The sequence below is a fragment of the Colletotrichum orchidophilum genome (genome assembly GCF_001831195.1).
Source record: "Colletotrichum orchidophilum strain IMI 309357 chromosome Unknown Scaffold_47.1, whole genome shotgun sequence".
NCBI lineage: Eukaryota > Fungi > Ascomycota > Sordariomycetes > Glomerellales > Glomerellaceae > Colletotrichum > Colletotrichum orchidophilum.
In genome coordinates, this window is record NW_019173003.1 from 236606 (window position 1) to 256197 (window position 19592).

At 51.8% G+C, this 19592-nt stretch overlaps 6 protein-coding genes across 6 annotated transcripts; 4 read left to right on the plus strand and 2 right to left on the minus strand.

Moving 5' to 3' along the window:
- Positions 1-523: 523 nt before the first annotated feature.
- Positions 524-2813, plus strand: CORC01_06372 (arginyl-tRNA synthetase; the record flags this gene model as incomplete). The annotated part of the gene is made up of 3 exons (XM_022618013.1): positions 524-1021; positions 1126-2336; positions 2396-2813. 3 exons carry the CDS (start codon positions 524-526, stop codon positions 2811-2813), a joined length of 2127 nt encoding a protein of 708 aa, XP_022475526.1.
- Positions 2814-5601: 2788 nt separating this feature from the next.
- Positions 5602-7663, plus strand: CORC01_06373 (cytochrome P450; the record flags this gene model as incomplete). The annotated part of the gene is made up of 5 exons (XM_022618014.1): positions 5602-5719; positions 5772-6026; positions 6082-6792; positions 6857-6938; positions 6988-7663. 5 exons carry the CDS (start codon positions 5602-5604, stop codon positions 7661-7663), a joined length of 1842 nt encoding a protein of 613 aa, XP_022475527.1.
- A 2736-nt stretch (positions 7664-10399) lies between these two features.
- On the minus strand, positions 10400-11943 carry CORC01_06374 (cytochrome P450; the record flags this gene model as incomplete). The annotated part of the gene is made up of 2 exons (XM_022618015.1): positions 10400-10776; positions 10836-11943. The coding sequence occupies 2 exons, from the start codon at positions 11941-11943 to the stop codon at positions 10400-10402; spliced, it is 1485 nt and encodes a 494-aa protein (XP_022475528.1).
- Positions 11944-13036: 1093 nt separating this feature from the next.
- On the plus strand, positions 13037-14645 carry CORC01_06375 (UMTA protein; the record flags this gene model as incomplete). Its single annotated transcript, XM_022618016.1, has 7 exons — positions 13037-13042; positions 13379-13428; positions 13483-13617; positions 13674-13740; positions 13801-13841; positions 13901-14536; positions 14603-14645. The coding sequence occupies 7 exons, from the start codon at positions 13037-13039 to the stop codon at positions 14643-14645; spliced, it is 978 nt and encodes a 325-aa protein (XP_022475529.1).
- Positions 14646-15220: 575 nt separating this feature from the next.
- CORC01_06376 (uncharacterized protein) lies at positions 15221-16462 on the minus strand (the record flags this gene model as incomplete). The annotated part of the gene is made up of 5 exons (XM_022618017.1): positions 15221-15904; positions 15972-16032; positions 16091-16229; positions 16287-16296; positions 16403-16462. The coding sequence occupies 5 exons, from the start codon at positions 16460-16462 to the stop codon at positions 15221-15223; spliced, it is 954 nt and encodes a 317-aa protein (XP_022475530.1).
- A 1260-nt stretch (positions 16463-17722) lies between these two features.
- On the plus strand, positions 17723-18956 carry CORC01_06377 (short chain dehydrogenase; the record flags this gene model as incomplete). The annotated part of the gene is made up of 5 exons (XM_022618018.1): positions 17723-17824; positions 17917-18032; positions 18082-18554; positions 18662-18798; positions 18888-18956. The coding sequence occupies 5 exons, from the start codon at positions 17723-17725 to the stop codon at positions 18954-18956; spliced, it is 897 nt and encodes a 298-aa protein (XP_022475531.1).
- Positions 18957-19592: the final 636 nt, after the last annotated feature.

Genomic DNA, 19592 nt, shown 5'->3' on the forward strand with positions numbered 1-19592 from the left:
CAACGTGTATTAATAGGCTCGTAGAGAGAGCTTACGCGGTGAGCTTCACATGGGTGTGTACTCCCCCAATGAGCAGTGCCAAAGCCTCCTACCTTATCTTGCCTACTTTTGGTCACAAATAACAAGTCTATGGAAAACTACGGTGTATATAGGAATAACCTTTCGCCCTGCCACCCGCCCTGCCATCTGCCAGAATCATGGTATGTGAGTTTGAGGCCATGTCGATGAGGAACGGGGTGAAAGCCTCACCGAGCATTCGCCGCGGGGGCGGTTACCCCTCCATGTGCGCTTCACCGAGAGAACAGTTACCCCTCCATTCGGTGAGTCTCGGTAAGGCCCCACTGCACTGAGCAGCCAACCATATCGACGAATGGCTCAGTGACTCAGGCTGGCGTTGGTCCGCAATTTTTTTCTTTGCGGGTGACAAACATCGGCCACTGCCATCAGCCCAGCGACCCCTCCCCCTCCTTGCCTTTTTTCTTCCTCGTCCCCCTGCAGCCCAGTACGGTCATAGAGTCTCTTCATGACTAGCGTCGCGCGCTTCCTCTTCTTCTCTTCTTCTTCTTCACTTCGTTCGGCCCACGTTTATCCCACCAGCCTTCGACGAGGAGCTTCTTCTGCCGCCTCAGCCTTCGCCCACCACCCTCCTCGCGCTCCCACGGCCACCACGCGACTCTTCTCTTCCACGACTGCGAACCGGTCGACTCTTGCCAAACCTCCACCCGCCCCCACCATCACGCTCGCGACAATGGCCGACCAGATCACGGCGCAGCTGGAGAAGCTCTCCGTGAGCAAGCTCGAGTCCTACCCCGGCTGCTACCCCGACGTCAACCCCATCGACATCTACCGCGCCCACATCACCTCGCTGCTGCAACCCGTCACCGGCGTCGAGGGCACCATCATCTACAACGCCCTCCAGTGGACCCAGAGTTTGGATAAGGGTGACTTGGTGCTGGCTGTCCCTGCTCTTCGCATCAAGGGCAAGAAGCCTGCTGATCTCACTGCCGAGTGGCTCGACAAGGTCAGTCTCGAACCAACACCACGGAGCCAACCCGCACATCTGGAGCAATGCGCGCTGGCTCTTTCGGGGTTCTCCAACACTGGACTAACATGCCTTGGCTACAGATCCCCGAGTCTCCCTTGATCGAGAAGCCCGTTTCTTTCCAGAATGGCACATTCCTCCAGTTCTGGTTCAAGACCGGCCCCCTCTCCCAGCTCCTGATTCCCCAGGTGCGTTCCCGCGGACAGGACTTTGGAAAGAACCCCAACAACGGCCTCAAGAGCCCCGAAGACCCCTCCAAGGGCAAGAAGAAGATCATTGTCGAGTTCTCCTCCCCGAATATTGCGAAGCCTTTCCACGCCGGCCACTTGCGAAGCACCATCATCGGTGGCTTCATTGCCAACCTCTACGATGGCGCCGGCTGGGATGTAACCCGTATCAACTACCTTGGTGACTGGGGAAAGCAGTACGGTCTCTTGGCTTTGGGTTTCGAGAGGTTCGGTAGAGAGGAGGCGCTTGCCGCCGACCCCATCAACCACCTGTACGAGGTCTACGTCAAGATCAACCGGGAAATGAGCGACGAGAAGGAACAAATCACCGCAAAGGAGCAGGCCGGCGAGGACGTCACCGCGCTCAAGGATAACAGCCTCGACGAGCAGGCTCGCAAGTACTTCAAGGCCATGGTGGCCGGAGACGACAAAGCCGTGGCTCAGTGGAGGCGATTCCGTGATCTCAGCATTAAGCGTTACAAGGAGACTTACGCCCGTCTCAACATCCACTTTGATGAGTACTCGGGTGAGAGCCAAGTCTCCGAGAAGGATATGGAGGCTGCTGCCAAGAAGCTCGAGGAGATGAAGATTTCTGAAGAGTCGGAAGGCGCCGTCATCATTGATTTCACCAAGCATGTTCCTGGAAAGCCTGGCAAGAGTCTGGAGCGTCCCATTATTCGCAAGAAGGACGGCACAGCTCTGTACCTGACCCGTGACATCAGCGAGCTTCTCCACCGTGAAAAGAAGTACAACTTTGACCACATGATTTATGTCGTCGCGTCTCAGCAAGATCTGCACTTGAAGCAGCTTTTCAAGATCATTGAGCTCATGGGCTACGGCGAGACGGCCAAGAAGTGCCAGCACATCAATTTTGGCATGGTTCTTGGAATGAGCACGCGAAAGGGTACTGTTAAATTCCTCGACGACATTCTGCGCGACGTCGGAGACAAGATGCACGAGGTGATGAAGAAGAACGAGGCCAAGTATTCCCAGGTCGCCGAACCGGAGGCCACGGCCGACATTCTTGGCATCAGCAGTGTGATGGTCCAGGATATGAGTGGAAAGAGGTAGGTCGTCCGGGCTTTTCCTTCCAGGCGCTTTCGGATGCACTGACATGTTGACCCAGGATCAACAACTACAAGTTCGACATGGACACCATGACCTCGTTCGAGGGTGACACCGGACCGTATCTCCAGTACGCCCACGCTCGGCTGTGCTCAATCTTCCGCAAGGCTGGCGTCGCGGAGGAAGAGATTGCAAAGGCCGACCTTGGCTTGTTGACGGAGAAGCATGCCATTGAGCTGATCCGCGTCGTGAGCCAGTACCCCGACGTTGTCCAGAACACTCTTAAGACCTTGGAGCCCACTACCGTGCTTACGTATCTGTTCCGCCTCACGCACGTCGTTAGCAGCAGTTACGACCACTTGCGTATTGTTGGAAGCGAAGCCGAGCTCCAGAAGGCCCGCTTGGCGCTGTACATGGCCGCCAGGACCGTGCTCTTCAACGGCATGCGTCTCTTGGGACTGTCCCCAGTCGAGAGGTGAGTTTTTAATGCGCTGTAGCGCTCTGCCGTCCGGCTTTGCCGTCTGGCTTGTGAAATGTGATGCTGACCACCCAACCAGGATGTAAATTGGCATCATGACGGTATTATTACATTGAAAGATGAGAGAGGAGGGAAACGTGGCCGTATCAAGATGACTTGAACAGCCTGAGGACAGAATTCTGAGCGCAGTAACCCACGGTCACAACCTCGGTCACAACCACGGTCACACGAGTATTCGGACCATTGACCAATTCGGGAATAGGAGCTACTACTGCTGCGCAACAGATCGGCACAACGGCTACTAGCCATCAGCCACAAAATGGTGCCATGCCATGACGACCGACGGTGTAAACCGGTGTGGCGTTGCACGACAAAGAGACGTTTTCGACCAAAGAAGCCATCGATCGTTTCAGTGTACTCGAATCCTCCCCCGTGGCCGTCTGCGGTCATCGTCGTTGTCACGTAGGCAGCATGATCCGCACAGGTTTCGCATGCACCAGCTCATTATTAGTGATGAGTAATTGAAGACACAATTTTACCACTTCCCAAAGACTGAAGGCGAAAGAGTCATTAATCTGCTGTGAAGTTTGATGTGCAGGTGGCGGCGGCAATCCATCCCAATAGGGCTGGTCTCTGCAGAAGCAGAAGCAACGGCAACAGCAACAGCGACGGCAGCAGACTGGAGGCCAAGCAAAGCACGGCACATGTTGAGGTCGCGACGACTGTGTTTCGTACGAAGCAGGAGATTGAAGCGCCCATTCTCAGGTGGGAGAAAGTCTGACCATGTTGACTGTCAAAGCAGATTGTAGCGCGAGCTACGAGCAACGGTGCCACGACGACACGGCACTGACCCACCAGTGGCCTCCCCTGACGCTCTCCCTTCAAGAGGCGTTCGACTCTATGTAGCCTTGTCTGACGCTCGGGGACTGGCGTGGGGGAGTTCCAGCCTGGGGGTGGGTTCCGCTATGGCGTACTAATCCCTGGGGAAGGATTCCGCTAGGGCGTTACTAATCCCTGTCAACACCGAATCTCGCATATGCTCGAGACACTACGTAGAGCTGCGATGGCTCTCGCCGGCTCTGACTGGCTCTGGCCAGCTCTCAGTGGCTATCATTGGCCCTCAGTGGCTGTCGTTGGCTCTCACCGGCTCTTACTCGATCTGCGGATGGCTGTTGGCTACCAATTTCCGGCTGGGTAGCTGCCGCGACGCCGTGGCTTGCAGTTGATCGACACTCGCAATCTACACAATGAGAGTCGATGACTACGTGAGGCCTCTCTGCCGACTTCTTCTTCTCAAGTGCCGGAGAAACCCAGTATTGATATTGATGATTTATCCCTACCTTGGTGGGCGTAGTGAGTTGTCTAAGAGTCCAAGGCCGAAACTAACATTCGCCCAGGCTCCGGAACCCAGTATTGACGGTGCATCAGGCGTGGGGCGCCATGCGGATCCGCCTCAGTATCATGGCGTGAGCTGAGGTCCTCCCTTTCTGCTAAGAACAGAACAATGTGCAAACGAAGGAAGAGGAAGCGTCGTGAAGCGGTCAACGGGTGTGCCTGGCCTAGAATGGTTCCAGAGATAGGTGACAGCAGCTCTCTCTGACAATCTTAGGCAAAAGACAAGTGCGATTCTATCTGCTCGTATGCTATCCTTGGTTTTAGCTGCGAAGCTAGCGTACTGCCCGGCGATGTGGCTCGGTATCTATGCCGAGACCGGACGAGCCCCGACCTCCGGTAGGCCACTACAACAGCTCCACCTGACGCCGGTGCCTGGTCGCCTGGTTCAGACGCCCAATCGACGAGTGCAAAGTGTGACGACTATGGTCCTGTCCCCTCTGCGGGCACTACGGACTTGGACATGGAAGAGCTTGGTGGCGTGTTTACTCCTTGCTGCGGTGAGATGTCGAATCGGCCAATCTTCTGGCCCCTGTGTTTCGAGCTCTCGCGGCTGCAACGCGCATCCCACAGTCACCTCATATCCTAACCATCTCCTTGGGACCTAAGCAGCCATGGTCAACCCTGCAGCGTCCATGAGTCTGCATGTCCTCCCACGCAAGATGCAAGGACGGGCATCGGTATTTGCGAGCTCTCCGTGAGGTCCAGCTGGGGAGCTCTCGGGGATCTGCCTTGCCCCTCCCTCGTCTCTTGAGACGAACCGAGTGTCTGATGTATCTTCCAAGAAGCTCAGTGCCCAGGTGTCAGAACTCAACGAACCACTTGTCTGGGAGGGAAGGGAGCCAAGCGAGCAAGCAAGCGGCCGACATGCAAGCGCGGCACAAGTATCTTGTGCTATGTTGGGAAGGATTATCCACCATTACCGGGGTCCAAGACTCTGGGCGTCTGTTGTTGGACCATGGAAGGCGGAATGGACGGCGAAGTGGACTGACAAGTTTGCCGCCGCCCGCTGTGCGCCGATCCATGATGGTCGTAATGGGGTGGTATTGGGCTTCTGCCATGGCGCTTGGGGAATCCGGCGAGTGTCCATACGCGGTTCAGTCATGTTTCCAGACAAAGGGACCGTTGGCCGTTCCCCGTCGGTCCGCTTGGGCGCTCCATGACCGGATGGCTGAACGTGGTCCTCACTCTTCTTAATAACAGCCGAGAGACACACCGTCCTCGAGACCCGTCATCGTGGTTCTTGTCGTTTCTGTTTTCCTGCAACAGCAGGACTCATTCTTCACCCTCTTTTGTTTTTCACCCCTATCGACTTTGACGTCGGTCCCTTTCCCCTTCTTCCTCCTCCTGTAGACAAACCTTAGTTGTGTTCCCCTAATTTCACTTGGCCTGTAACGATGGCCGTAGGCGTGGCAATCCTCGGCTTCATTCTCTTCTGCGCATGGCGCCTTTACTCCGCCATCCAGTTGAAGAAGAAGATTCCTGCGGGAGCGAAGCCTCTCCCTGGACCAAAGGGTAAGCAACCTTCTCATATCACGACTACCTACAGACACTGACCGCAGCACAGGTCTGCCACTTATTGGCCGTGTTCACGATGTACCGGCAGAGGCGGCGTGGATGAAGTTCTATGAATGGAGCAAGGAATATGGCCCAATTTACCAGCAAGAGATGTTCGGCTCCGTCCACGTCTGGATTTCCTCTGAGCAAGTTGCTCACGATCTCCTGGGTCGCCGCAACGTCATTTACTCCGACCGCCCTATGATCCCCAACCTTCCGGACAACCGAACCAGCGGCGACTACCTTGCCCTCCTCGGCCGGACAGGTAGGTCTTCTCTCCTCCTTCATCTCTCTTCACTCTCGACTAACAGTCCGGATAGAAACATGGAAGCGCCAGCGCAAGCTTTGCCACCACCTCATGAACCAGAGCGATAAGCAGGAGCTCCACGCATACCCGAGCCGCGAGCGGGATCGTTTCCTGTGGCTCCTGTATCAGAAGCCCAGCGAGTACCGAGAGTATATTGAGCAGTTCACTAGCCGTACCGTCAGTCGTCTCTCTTGGGGTAGTGCCCACCCGGCCAGAGTTCTGCGCAAGACCACCTTTGGCCTCCTCGAGACCATTTCCCCCGCCGGTGCTCTTCCTAATGTCATATCCTTCCTCATGCATGTTCCCGCAGCGCTGTCGCCGTGGAAGAAGAAGGAGAAGGAACGCCACGACATCGAATCAAAGCAGTTCACGAGCAACGTCAACTTCGTCCAGGACCAGGTTGAGAAGGGAACTGCCGCGCCGAGCTTCATCAGCACTTTCATCAACGAAGGTCTCGGAAACGAAAAGGGCAAATGGGGCGACCTGGCAGAGGCCCAGAACGTCGTCGGCCTTATGGCCATCGCTGGCGCCCTGACCATCGGCAGTCCCATCCAGAGTTTCCTCCTTGCCATGCTGCATTACCCTGAATGGCAGGCTCGCTTGCAACAGGAGATTGACGAGAACTGTGAAGGAAGATGTCCCCAGTGGTCGGATCGTGAGAAGTTGCCGTTGTTGAGGGCTGTCGTCAAGGAGGTTATTCGGTGGAGACCCCCTGTCCCCACTGGTAAGTCATGCCGTATTAGAGTTGAGGCTAGTTTTGAGTTCAGTTTGACTGACGTGAAGCGCAGGCATTCCCCACGCTGTGGAGAAGGACGATGTCTACAACGGCTACTTCATCCCTGCTGGTGCCACGATTCATGCTCTTGAGTGGTAAGTAGTTGGCACTTTGACCATGCGTTCTTTCACTAACACCACCAAGGGGCATCACCCGTGATGAGTCTGTCTATCCCGACGCTGAGGCGTTCAACCCCGGCCGCTGGGTCCAGCCCGAGTACCCCACCTACAAGGAGCCTCTTACCAGATTCCCCAACCTCGACGGCTTCAGTCAATTCGGATTTGGACGCAGAACGTGCCAGGGTGTCCCCATCGTCGACCAGGATCTCTTCTTGTCCATGGGAGGTATGGCCTGGGCTTTTAACATCCGCAAGAAGGTCAACGCCGACGGCACCGAAGTTCCGGTTCACTGGAACGATTACACCCCGCTCCTGATTGCCAAGCCCGCCGAATTTGAGTTTGACGTTGTCGTGCGCACGCCTGAGAAGGCTGACATGATGAAGGCCATGTTCGATGCCGCGAAGGAGGAGGAGGAGAATGAGGAGTTAATGATGAAGATGGGCATGCCCGATATCGATACCCGCGAAAAGAAGAGGGCTGCCATGTCGATGAAGCCGCCTTCCGTCACGTTGAATCTTCGACAGAGGAAGGAGGATGGCGAGCGCGAGAATCAGTACCGCGAGCACGAACGCGACATTCCCGGATGCCCTGGTCGATGGGCGACGGAGAGCGATGTGGATTCGGGTAATGAGAAGGGGTACGTTGACGGAGAAGACAGTGCCAGCTGCTCGGGACGCTCGTCGCCGACGATGTTGTCATAGGAGCTTCCAGGGCTGTGGCTATGGGGGGTTGGCCAAGAATGGCTGATAAAATGGTCAAGATACCGGCGAGATCATGGACGGCGCTGATGCATCATCCGCATTCATATCAGGGATTCCCTTGTGGGTTACTTTTTTTATTACTGAACGATGCCGATGCTACTGAAGGAGCTGGTTATCAAGGGTCTAGAATGTGACACGGACTGGATATACCTTCTACGATGTATGAATATAGAAATTTACACTTTTACCACAATTGTTGACTGGATTCGTCACTCAAATTACGTGATGTGATCAGAACTTGGTCTAGTGCTAAAATACTACGATATTTACTTGTGCTTAAAACGAAAAACATCAAAAAACATACAACACCAGGTATTCGCTGGTCGTCACCGACCCAACTACTAATCCGGCCCTCATTAGCTTATCTATGGGAGAGCGGACGGGATCCCGAGTTTTCCAATGGGTATGGTCGTATGTGCTAGATCAGGGCTCAGGGGGAGCTCATACGCGACAATTCAGTCGATGTCGTGATGCGCATCTTTCAGCACAATAGAATCTCCAACGCCACCTCTGATAGGTTATCCTCGCGAGACCTCACGAGAACGGAACCGGCGTCTGGCGCTTCGTAAAACGGTGGAAAAGATACCCAACGGAACGTTGATGGAGCCCGTGTTCCCGTTGAGATCAGATCGTGACAGATGCCCGTCTGTTCAAGTTTCGGCAACCTGCCGCTGGGCCACGGCCCGCTCTGCACATTTTATGACTAAGCGGCGAGCGGGTGTTCTGGTGGACAAGGAATTTGAATTACTGCGACTCGCAAGGCGCGGAGGCGAAGGAAAAGCGCCGCTTGGATGGAGCTGACTGAAGCTGAGCTGGAGCTGGGAGTTGTGGCAAAAGCTCTCAGACATGCCAAGCCCTACGCACAGTGATCATGTTCCGACGGCCGCTGCGGCCATCTCTGCCTTTTTTTGTCCTCAATGAAGAGGGCGTGGGCGCGGTAGACGAATCAGGATTTGAGTACGTTTCATCCTGGAAACGATGCGATTTGTCAGAATTGAAAAGAGGTCTGAACTTTTGCGCCGGGACGGCGAATGGGTGGTGGCCAAGGGGGGGTGTGAGATGTGTCAGAGGAGAGACGAGAAGCCGAGATCCATGACGGCCTGATGAGCTCAAGGGAAAGATGGGACGATCTGAGATTTGGTGCTTCCAGGCCGTGGGGGACAACGTACAGGGGGGGGGCAGATAACCAAAGCAGCATCGAATGGCTCCAAGGCTTGGAAGAGAAAAGACGGGATGAACATTGAGCTAATCAGAAGTCGAGGCGGACCGGGGGTTCCCAACTCTCCATGATAACTTGATATTATTTTTGGCATAGTTTCGCCGCCCATCCTGGTTTTGCAATGTCGAAGAGATCCCTTCATTCTTTGTTTTTTTTTTTGAGTTGAAAGGTCAAAAGGGTCAAGTCGCCGCCGCCGGGATCTTGTTCCGCCCCGAGCTTCCCCTTTTAGCTCGGAAACTTTACCTTTTGTCAAAGGCCGTCGTTATTAGACGAGGTTTATTCTATCTGTCTCAAACTCTGTTTCGACAACGGCCAAACATGTTTTTTACCCCTCCAAGTTCATTCAGTCATTTCAGTGGCTAAAATACTGCGTTGAACTGAACATGATGTTACACAATCGACCCTGATACCGACCACCTGCAAGACGATTTCCCGCTGGCTCAGGGAACCTTTGCTTTGGTGTTTATTCGTCAAGCGGGGACATCTTTTGGCTTTGAAGCTTCATCTTACCGCTGCTGGACCCCTCTTTTCGCAAGAACGAAAGGCTAAGCACAAGAGTTTAGCGAAGTAAACTTCTTGCTTTTTTTTTGAACAACTTGTGGAAACCCTGGATCAAGCTTTCTGTTGGGCTTAGAGGGGATCTTGACTTTGGCTAGTATAAAGTTTCGTTGTTAGCAGGGCTGTGACAGGCAACCTAGTCTTTTTGCCTTGACTTGACGAGGCAGAGGGCCATACCGGATAGGTCTCGTTCGCTCGGACGACCGTGAGGAGAAGCCTTTCCGATTTTTTCCGGCTCAGCGGCGTGAGTTTACTTTAGCTATTGGTCACTGCATTCCACACGTGTCAACTATACATTGTTCTTTACGTGCCCGAGTGTGTCGTCTGAGGGGCTTGCTACTCATGACGCATGTGCGATCTTTGCCAAATGTTTGTTTTGAAGGCGCTTCTTGCCAGTTTTTGACCCTCCGTCGGCGTATCAAAGGAAGCTGCGTCGTAATTCCGTGCAAGCTTAGGAAAGGTTGTCATTGCATCCACACTGAACCTGAGGTGCTTCTGTTGCAGCTTGTATGGTAAACATGCCAACGACCACCAAAAGAACAGGAAAATCAAGCCCAAACCAGGGTTTATGTTTCTGATTAGATTTTTTTGATGTGTGGTTGATACATCGATTCACAGCATCGGTTGCTGAAATTGAGCGATGCGTCCGCTTCTAAGAGCGCAAGCTACACCTCGGGAAGACTAAGCGAACGTGGCGGCCTGTACAGAGGTAAACTAGCTGAGACTTTTTGGTAACTGTAGGTATTCTTCGTAGCAGATAATGCGCAATAATTTCGAGTGAATTTTGATATTGAAACCCTCTGGGATATCATCAACAAAAGCAACCACTTGAAATGCCTCCAGTATCGAAAATATCCAGTCATGGCCCACGAACCTTTACATGACTAACCTCATATCAACTACTCCACATAATGCTCTCGAGTCCTCTCCTCCGCAGCTCTTAGGCAATCGCTGGTCACAGCCGCGTCTCTGGGGACGAGCTTCACCTTGAAATCCTTGGGGATTGCCACCAAAGCCGTCTTGAACTGGTTGTACTCAACATAGTCCGTATTCGGTGGTTCTTCTTCGCTCGCAACGATCTTGTACGACGATAGGAGTCGGACCAAGGCTGTGTATAACAGACGCTGGGCGATATACTGCCCGGAGCACCCGCGGGAGCCGAGCCCAAAGCTGAGGTGACCAACGCCTGAGACCTCCTTCTCCGTTGGGGGATCCAGAGTCTCGAGCCATCTTTCGGGGTTAAAACATCCGGCATCGTCACCAAAATGCCCGACATCTCCTCCAAAGTCAGTACAACCAAGAAGTCATGGATGGCAGGGGGAGAGATGAACATACCGTGATTTCCGGCTTGTGCGTTGACCAAGATCATTGTCTTGGGGGGTATGATGGCTCCGTTCCAGTTCACTTCGGTCACAGTCTTTCGGGGAAGACTCATGGAACTGACTGTGTAGTATCGTCCGGCTTCCCTTACAATGGCGTTGATGTACGGAATCTTCTCATCCACATAAGAAGAGGCCCACGCTTCGCCCATATCTGGGTAATAGCGCTTGATATCCTCGTAAGCCTGTTCCTGCCAAGCTTGCCCCTCCTTCGTGGCAAGGGATCCGATGGTCGAGGTCAGCGTCCCAGGTATCGTTTCGAAGCCTCCGGACACAAGCGACAGACAAATCGACGAGACTTCCACACCGCTCAGCTTGGTTTCTTCGTTCTTCAAGATGGCTGCTGAGATGCAGGGTTTATCGGTGCCCCGCTTGATCTGCTCTCGGACCTTATCCAGAAGGAGGTTCAAATACGCGTCACGGCGCTCCCTAAGATCCTTGGAACGACGGCTCTTTTCATTATTTGGGAAATAGCGCATCATGGGGACGTAATCCTGGGTGTTCTCGGAAGCACTGCGCAAAAGCGAGATCGCCGACCCAACGTGCAAAATCTCGCGCAGCAGGTCGTCGTAGACGGCGTCCATGCGAATGCCGTAGCAAAGCGTCAACGTGGTGTTCAACGCGAACCGCTGGATGTACGGCCGAACGCTGATCTCGACTTCGCCGTTGCGACTGTCCTTGTGCAAGTCTCGGAGGATGCAGTAGCTCTCGAGGTCGAACATGGGGTAGTAGCTCCGTAGGGCTGGTCTACCGAGCGCCGTGCCCGCGGCCTTGCGTCTCCGGCGGCAGGAGTCGTCCCAGGGGGACGATCCGATGGTGAAGCCCTGCGTGCTGCTGATGAGGCCGTGGAAAGTGTAGAGTTTCGGTCGGTCGATGACTGCGTTCTGGTGGCCGATGAGGAGTCGGCGAATGTCCTCAAAGGAGTTGAAGACCACAGCTCTGGTGTTTCCCAGCTTGATCTGAAAGGTGGATGGGTTCCCCTGGCGCCACCAGGTCTCGCAAGTGGTTGCGTGGTCTCCGCCGAGCCTGAGAAGGTGACCAAAAATTGGGATTGCTCCAGGCATTTGTGGTAGCCCTTTTATGTGAGGGATATCAGTGTCAAAGGCAACCTATAGAGTCAGCGTTTGACTGGTAGGACCAAGTAATCGGCCACGGCCGGCAGCTTTGGAGTTGATGCTCACATTGTAGGCGACGTAGGAGAGCGACAACACCAAAACAGCTGTGAGAATAGGTACGAGAGAGAAGAAGGCTTGAGCCACTTCCAACATCTCCAAAAAATGGGGTGAACTTGTCAAATTGAACAAAGTTGGCATTGTGAGTTGGGATGTCCGTTGATGCTATCTGGATCTTCGTTGGACTAGAAAGGAAGTGAAGTTATTGCCACTGCAATTATGAGCGGAATATTTGTCAACAGTGATCAAATTCCTTCAATTTAGAATCAGGCAAGAATTTGGTGAATCTCACGTATTAATCTCCTCCCCCAATCGTGATGAGGTCGGTCGAAAGGTGGGGGAAGTGAAGAGCGATGAAATTGTCGGACGGTCCGACCACTGTGATTGGAGGCTTATCATCCGTGTCGGACGGTCCGCCTAGAAACGAAGGATGACCACTAGCATATGACCACTAAAGACGGCTATTACCAGATCCCTCTGGTACTGATTCGATCAGAGGATTGTTTTTGTATTGCAATTTTGTCTTTACTATTTCGCATGCCGTCTATGACATAGCCAGTCTCTGCCCGCTTTACTAGTAACAGCATATCTTAATTACAGCGCCCTCTCAGCAACTACAGGGGCTTCCTTTGCCTTCTCCTCTATTATTAGTGTATATTTTTAAGCTCGTAGTGCCTTGTGATGCGACTGAATCGCTAGTCTACTTCACTCAATGAATAGCTTAACAACTGTGACCCTATGTTATGTGCAACGGTGTCATTAATTTCTTTATAAAGTGGTTTTATGTGTCGGGTAGAACTATTTATGAGACCAGCTCGGGCTTCGGAGCCGGGACCCAAAACCGGCTCTAATCCCATGCTGCACCCGGATAATAGTCGCAAATTGCTTCACAGCTGCTGGAATAGGCTGAGAAGCCGCAGTGGGCAAGGTTGTTCATTCGCTGGGGAAACCGGGTTCGTTGGTAGTCATAGCGAGCCCAGCCGACATGCAGGTGTGAGTGCATGTAGAACCAACAGAGAAATAACGACTCACTTTTTAAAAAGAGGAGAGTCCCTCTGCGGGGTTTTATTTTCACAACTCGTCTTTTGACCTTGAAGCAAGCCCTCGGTTTTTGTTCCCTGGTTTTCCTTTTTTCAAAGTCGCTTCACCAGCACCTCAGAACTCCAACAGTGGTCACGATGTCTGCCTCAACAACCCAAGCCGTAGTGCCAAATGGCTAGCCACCCCCGGTCAACGTCCCTGACGACGGACCCATCAATGCTGTGGGTTCTCTGATAGCCCATTCACGCTTTCCACGACATGGCAGCTGACTTAATAACGCCGGCAGGATCTTACCGCCGATGAGACCGATAATGAGTCTCAGGCTGAAGCGGAGAGGTAATGATACCTAGGCGAATATCAGAAGTGACTTATCGACTGACATTTCCGTAGTATTCGCACATCTTCTACAGCGTCACTAAGTGAAAGCATTACCGAGTATCGTCGCATTCATGGGCGTACCTATACCCAGAAGACCGACTATTGGGGTCCTAATGACGAAAGACAGAACGAGGGACTGGATATCAAGTATGTTGCAGGATCACAAGCTTGTCGCAACGAGTGCTAATACATCATTCCCACAGCCACTACTGGATGACCTTGTTCCTGGGTGACAAACTCTTCCTCGCACCCCTTGGCGACAGCCCCCAGGTAACATGAGGCGAGCCGTGAGACATGGTGAAGTACACGCTCAGTTAACGATGTTGGCAGAATGTTCTTGATGTTGGCACTGGAACTGGTATTTGGGCCGTGTGAGTTTACAGATCCAAGCTACAACCGCAATGGACACATCGGCTGACTATCATTTTAGCGACTTTGCCGATGAGTTTCCGTCAGCCGATGTCGTCGGCGTTGATATCTCGCCTATTCAGCCGGGCTGGGTCCCGCCCAACTGCAAATTCCAAATCGACGACATTGAACAGCCGTGGACTTTCCCCGCCTCCCACTTTGATTTTGTCCATATTCGAAATTTGGAAGGCAGCATATCCAACTGGGTAGATTTCTACAAGAAGGCCTTCGAGACGATCAAGCCCAGCGGCTACATCGAGGTCAAGGAGATTGATATCGAGTGCCGCTCCCAGATCCAAACCCTACCTGAGGACCACCCTTTCAAGAACTGGCCCAAGTTCCTCAGCCAGGCTTGTGACAAGATCGGCAAGATACCGAACCAGGTTCACGACCATGGTATTGCCAAGGGTCTCCGGGAGGCCGGTTTCGTCGACGTCGTCGAAAAGAAGTGGCCTATCCCCATCGGAGCATGGGCCAAGGATCCCTTGTTGAAGGAAGTTGGTACATCATCCTTGGAGTTCCTCGACCAATCGCTCGAGGGATTCGGAACATTTTTGCTCAAGGAGATCCTTGGCTGGGAGTATGCAGAGATCGTTATTTTCACTAGCGAGATGAGAAAGGCCCTGAAAGATACCAAGATCCAGCCCATTATGGAACTGTAAGTCTATGATTCAAACATCAGTGCGTTGCTAACAAGACAAGGCATCTTGTATACGCCCGCAAGCCTGAGCAAGAGGCAACGACAGCTCCTGAAGTCTAAAGTCTAACCTTTTAGCTACGACTCAAATTACTGAGTATCTCATAGCGCAACGGTGCCCCTCGAAAGATACATCCTGCAATTCAGCACAAGCAACTTAGGGTATTTTTACCACAGATGATGGTCAGTGGGAAGTATGGTTCCACGACTAAGTCTTTTAACTCAACTAGACATTCTGTGAAGATAATCTATAGCGTTCGCAGATTGTAGAGCAATGTAGTAAATTAAAGTGAATCAATTAAAATAGAATCGATTTTGAGGTGCTATCGGCGACCCACCCAGCTGGGATCAATCACGGACATGCTTATCGACGAGCGGCTCACATCAGCATACCTGTAGATTTTGGGGGGTGATTACGTATCTTGAAGTATTGTGTCTGTTCTTCAATTCTTGGGGGGCGTGATATCCGGCTCAGAGGCGACCGCCATGGCCCTGGGAATGACTGGGCGTTGCGATACGACCCCGATCTGTACTACGTACAATAGTCATTCTACGCGGGGTTTCCGCTTGCGCCAAGGCGTAATATCTACAAAGTCTCTGTTTCTCATTTGACAAACGCGCAAAATTTGCTAGCTTGACTTAGGCTCATGTCTCGTCATCTACAATTATTTCCTTGTACCTTGTAGATATCTGTTCAACCATCCGACGTATCTTGCCAGCCACAGGGAACTTGACGCTCAATTTGTGGAATAGCTGAATGGTCAATTCAAGGTCGGCCACTGCTCTCTTGTCCTTCAAAAAGGAGGGAAGGTTATCAGGCTGGACAGTCGTGGCGTAAATGAGAGATAGCGTCGCAGTAAATATCGAAAGGAGGTTCAGCCAGTTGTAGGCGAGACACTCTTGTCGGTGCATGTTGAATACTTGCCGAATCGACATGGATGCCGCTTCTGCCAGTATCTTGACACGAGCTTGTGTCAGAGTCGGGAACAATGGAGATGGTCTGTATAACATAGCAAGGTGTAGATAATAGTTGAAATCGTACCAGGTGCTGCTGAGGTGTGGCACTGCAGCGTCGGTATTCGGAAGGGGAAAAGGCATGTTGCGTCGCCAGTCAAGAAGTCTCTGGTGCAGCGAATCTGTTATCTCCTCACGCTGTTCGACACTTAGACCAGCAGATTTACGGTACGAATAGACTGAAGTCGTGATGTTGCTGGCGATTCGACGCAGTTCGAGGATATGGAGGGGAACGGCCATCATTGAAGTCTTTAATGAGTCCCCGGGAAGGTTGTGTTCCGCAGTAATGTTGCCATCATCCGTCGCTGCGAAGGACTAGTAAAATTAGTCAGTTGGCACGCCGAACAGAAAAATAAACTTTGAGAGGGTGCCTCTCCCTTACCGTCACATCAATGTCATCTTCATTGATGGCAAAGGGGCGACCTAAAGCTATGGAGACTACGCTTTTCGAGCACGATTAGCACATTCAGTGTTACTGTAGTAGGAATTTCGGAATCTCACCGGTCCATCATATAAACGGAAAAGAAAAGTCTCTTCCGCTTTTCAGACACGTCGGCCGGTAAGCCCTCGTAGGCTGCCGAGGTATGCATGCCCAGTCCAATAGCCATACGTGCGCCGAGACCCACCAACGTCCATGTGTCTATTTTCGAGCCATTGTTAGTAGAAGTTCCAAGCTAGATTCTATTGAATCACGTACTGGGTCCAAGCTGGTTGAAAAAGGAGTAAGACACTTGCAGAAGTATCACTTCCAACGCTGCCTGCAGCCACGAGTCAATCTTCGCATACACCATGAACTCATACGCAAATTCATACCATGTATCCATAACCAAGAGCACCTTCAAAGTACTCAAGCGCTTTGTTGTAATAAATCATTGACTCGGACTCTTCCGAAAGCGTGACGGAGCATTGCGCTGTTGACCCAATAGCAAGAACCATCCATATACGAAATTGACAAAGAGACGATTGAGCTAGGCCACACTGGGGATCCGCCCGAACGTGCTCGATTATCTTGATGAAATCTTCATGGTGGACAATGGGATACAATGTATGAGAGTGAGCAAAGTAAAAACTTATCAGCTGGTCAATGCGATCGCCCTCAAGGAAAACAGGGTGCTTTGGGAGGGAGATTGGTTCGGCTGGCGCGGTTGGAGAGAATCCATCAATCGTTGAAGGATAGCATATGAAAGGGTCCCTGAATCCACTGAACATGGTTGACTCCAAAAGATCAGAAGTTAAGGGAAAGTCCAAATGCGGCCATATGCTGTCTTCCTCAAGGTTGCCGAAGCTGAAGTCGGCCTTGTCAGGACTCAGGCGGCGGAGGACATTTTGTGTCAATTTGGCAAAAGAGAGACCCGAGGAAGATCCCAGATGACGATCAGCCGTTGCCTCAAAAGAGAGAATTTTGAGCTCCTCGATGAAGGAGGGAGAGGACTGTAAGGTCGGCACCTGGGAAGTCGAGGGCTCGTAAGATATGCTCACACCGTCTAAATTCGTCTCTTGGTGAGCTATGTTGCACTCTATATCACTTCTGTTTAGGATTGCGAGCTGCGTTTGCGGCTGTGGCATCCCCTCCGCTGGATGTTGAAGTGAACTAAGTTCCTTTTCGAGAGATTGTACTCTGGCTTCGAGACTGCGCACGTATCTACTCAAGAAATTCTCTTCAGTTACTGTTTAAGAAAATTTAAGACGATGACGAAGTGTCAAGAAGAAGTATTGCCACTTACGCCACGGGATATGATGCCATCACACGGTCATCATCGAGGAAGCTACACGATACTTGAGCCCCGCTACAGTTCCTGCATTGCGGCAAATTGCGGTCACATCTTTTCTTCCGTCGGTGACATCGCTTGCACGACGTCTTGGATTGGGCGAAAGAAACTTCTGGCGTCATGATTGGTGATTATGAGCATGGTGATCTGTAAATGGGAAGACGGTCGGATTCCCCGACGGCAGTTCTTGGTGCAACTATCTCAAGTCAGCATTACCCCGCCGTTGTCTGATAACGAAAGAGGTTGTATGTCGGCTGGACCGACAAGCAGGAAGCCAACCCGATAAGCAAACCGACATTCTTACATGCAGGAATGAACTACACACGAAACACACTTCAGCACTCGTAAATCTCGTTTCAGGATCATGAGCATGGCTTCACTCAATATCACGCGACTCTTTTCGGTCAAGGGCTATGTTGCGGTAGTTACCGGAGGCAGTAGTGGTCTGGGCCTGATGATCTCAAAAGTATGTGAAATTCTTTAGGCTTTGCATCTTTCTTCAAAAACGAGAAATAATTGTGATTTTAAATATCGCGTATTCTAATCCTCACACCCTAGGGCCTCGTTACAAATGGTGCCAAGGTTTACGTCGTTGCGTTGCCAAGTGACCCAGTCGATCAAGCCGTCCAAGACCTGAACGAGTTGGGCAAGCTCTCTGGTGGAAGTGCTAAAGGGTAGTGCAGGCACTCCGGCTTAGCCAAGGGCGATTTCTAACATATCTAGTGTGCCATGCGACCTGTCATTGAAGGGAGAGACGACAAAGCTCGCATCATATATCGAAAAACGAGAACATCGCCTTGACTTACTGGTATCGAACGCCGGCATTCGACGGGATCCGCTAGATCCTTGTAACGTTCTGACTGCTAATGTCAGCGAATTGCAAGCTTCGATGTGGTCTTCAAGCCCATCGGACTGGAAAGAGACCTTTGCTGTCAATGTCACAGCACACTATTACTTGGCTGTCGCCTTTCTACCCTTGCTAATGGCTGCGAAACGCGAGGGCGACAACGGACCGAGTAGCCGTGAAGGACGCGGCGCCATGATTGTCACGAGCTCGTGTGCCAGCATGCACAACGTGACCAACGTTGACTTGACAAGCTACGCCGCGAGCAAAGCCGCCACGGATCACCTAGTGAAGCTTTTGGCCGCCAAGTTTAGCAGATTCTACATCAGAGTTGTGGGTTTGAATTCTGGGTGTAAGTGACAGCGAAGACGTTGGTAGATGAAGACATTGATCATGCCACGCCTCAGCGCCTGATGAAAATTTGCTTGACTGAGTGGATAGAGAATAACTTTTTTTCAGTTTTCCCAAGTCGTATGAATCCTGTCGGAGAGGAAGGCAATGTGTTCAGTGCCTTATTCGACAAAGTTCCTGCCAAAAGAGCGGGCGAGGAGGAAGACATTGCGGCAGCAGTCATCTATCTTGCTAGCAAAGCCGGAGTGAGCCTTGTTGTCTTTTCTTTTGCGCTGAATTCTGACCTTGGTTCTGGTTGCAACATCAATATCCATAAACTATTTCATCCAAAAAGTCATATGTCAACGGGGTCAACTTATGCGTTGACGGTGGCCGTGTTCTTGTGGCGAACGGACAAGAATGAATTTCATACGCCGTAGATAGCAACATTCACATTCATGTGCAGTATAGTAAGTGAGATCTACAAAACGCTCATTCTCAGATTTTCTTTTCCGGGATAGCTAGTCCTTCGGTGTCAAGTGCGGTCTGCCGCCGTCAGTACAAGAAAGATATCTGTGGATTCCGTACAACACGTCCAAATTGACGTGCCTTGACTTTGCTCGTGCTCGTTTGTCTTCGACGTTGTCGCCGCTCCGCTCAACTTCGGTATAAGTCTGGAAATCAAAGAGTCTTCGGTGTCTCTCACGAAGTGCTCGCTAATTTGAGAGCTCTGAAAATGCGAAGTTTGAGTGGGTCTATATTTCTGAAACGTAATTTATAACGTATTTGATGAAAAGTCAAAATCTTAGAAGACCGAGTGATTTCCCAAATGAACGGTTTAGGTAGGCTGGCATCCTATCAACCTAAATGTGTCCGTTGTAGACGACATTTGTTCTGAACCTCGTTTAGCTGCAACTCTGTCAGCAGGACTGCCGGCTGCCCCCCCTTTGACTGAAGCCAAGAAAAAATCCAAACTCAAATGGAAAGTTTTCAGAATATCTGCAATCTCACAGTTCCAACCCATCTTGACGCCCAAACTCTAGCTCACTCATAGGTCTTC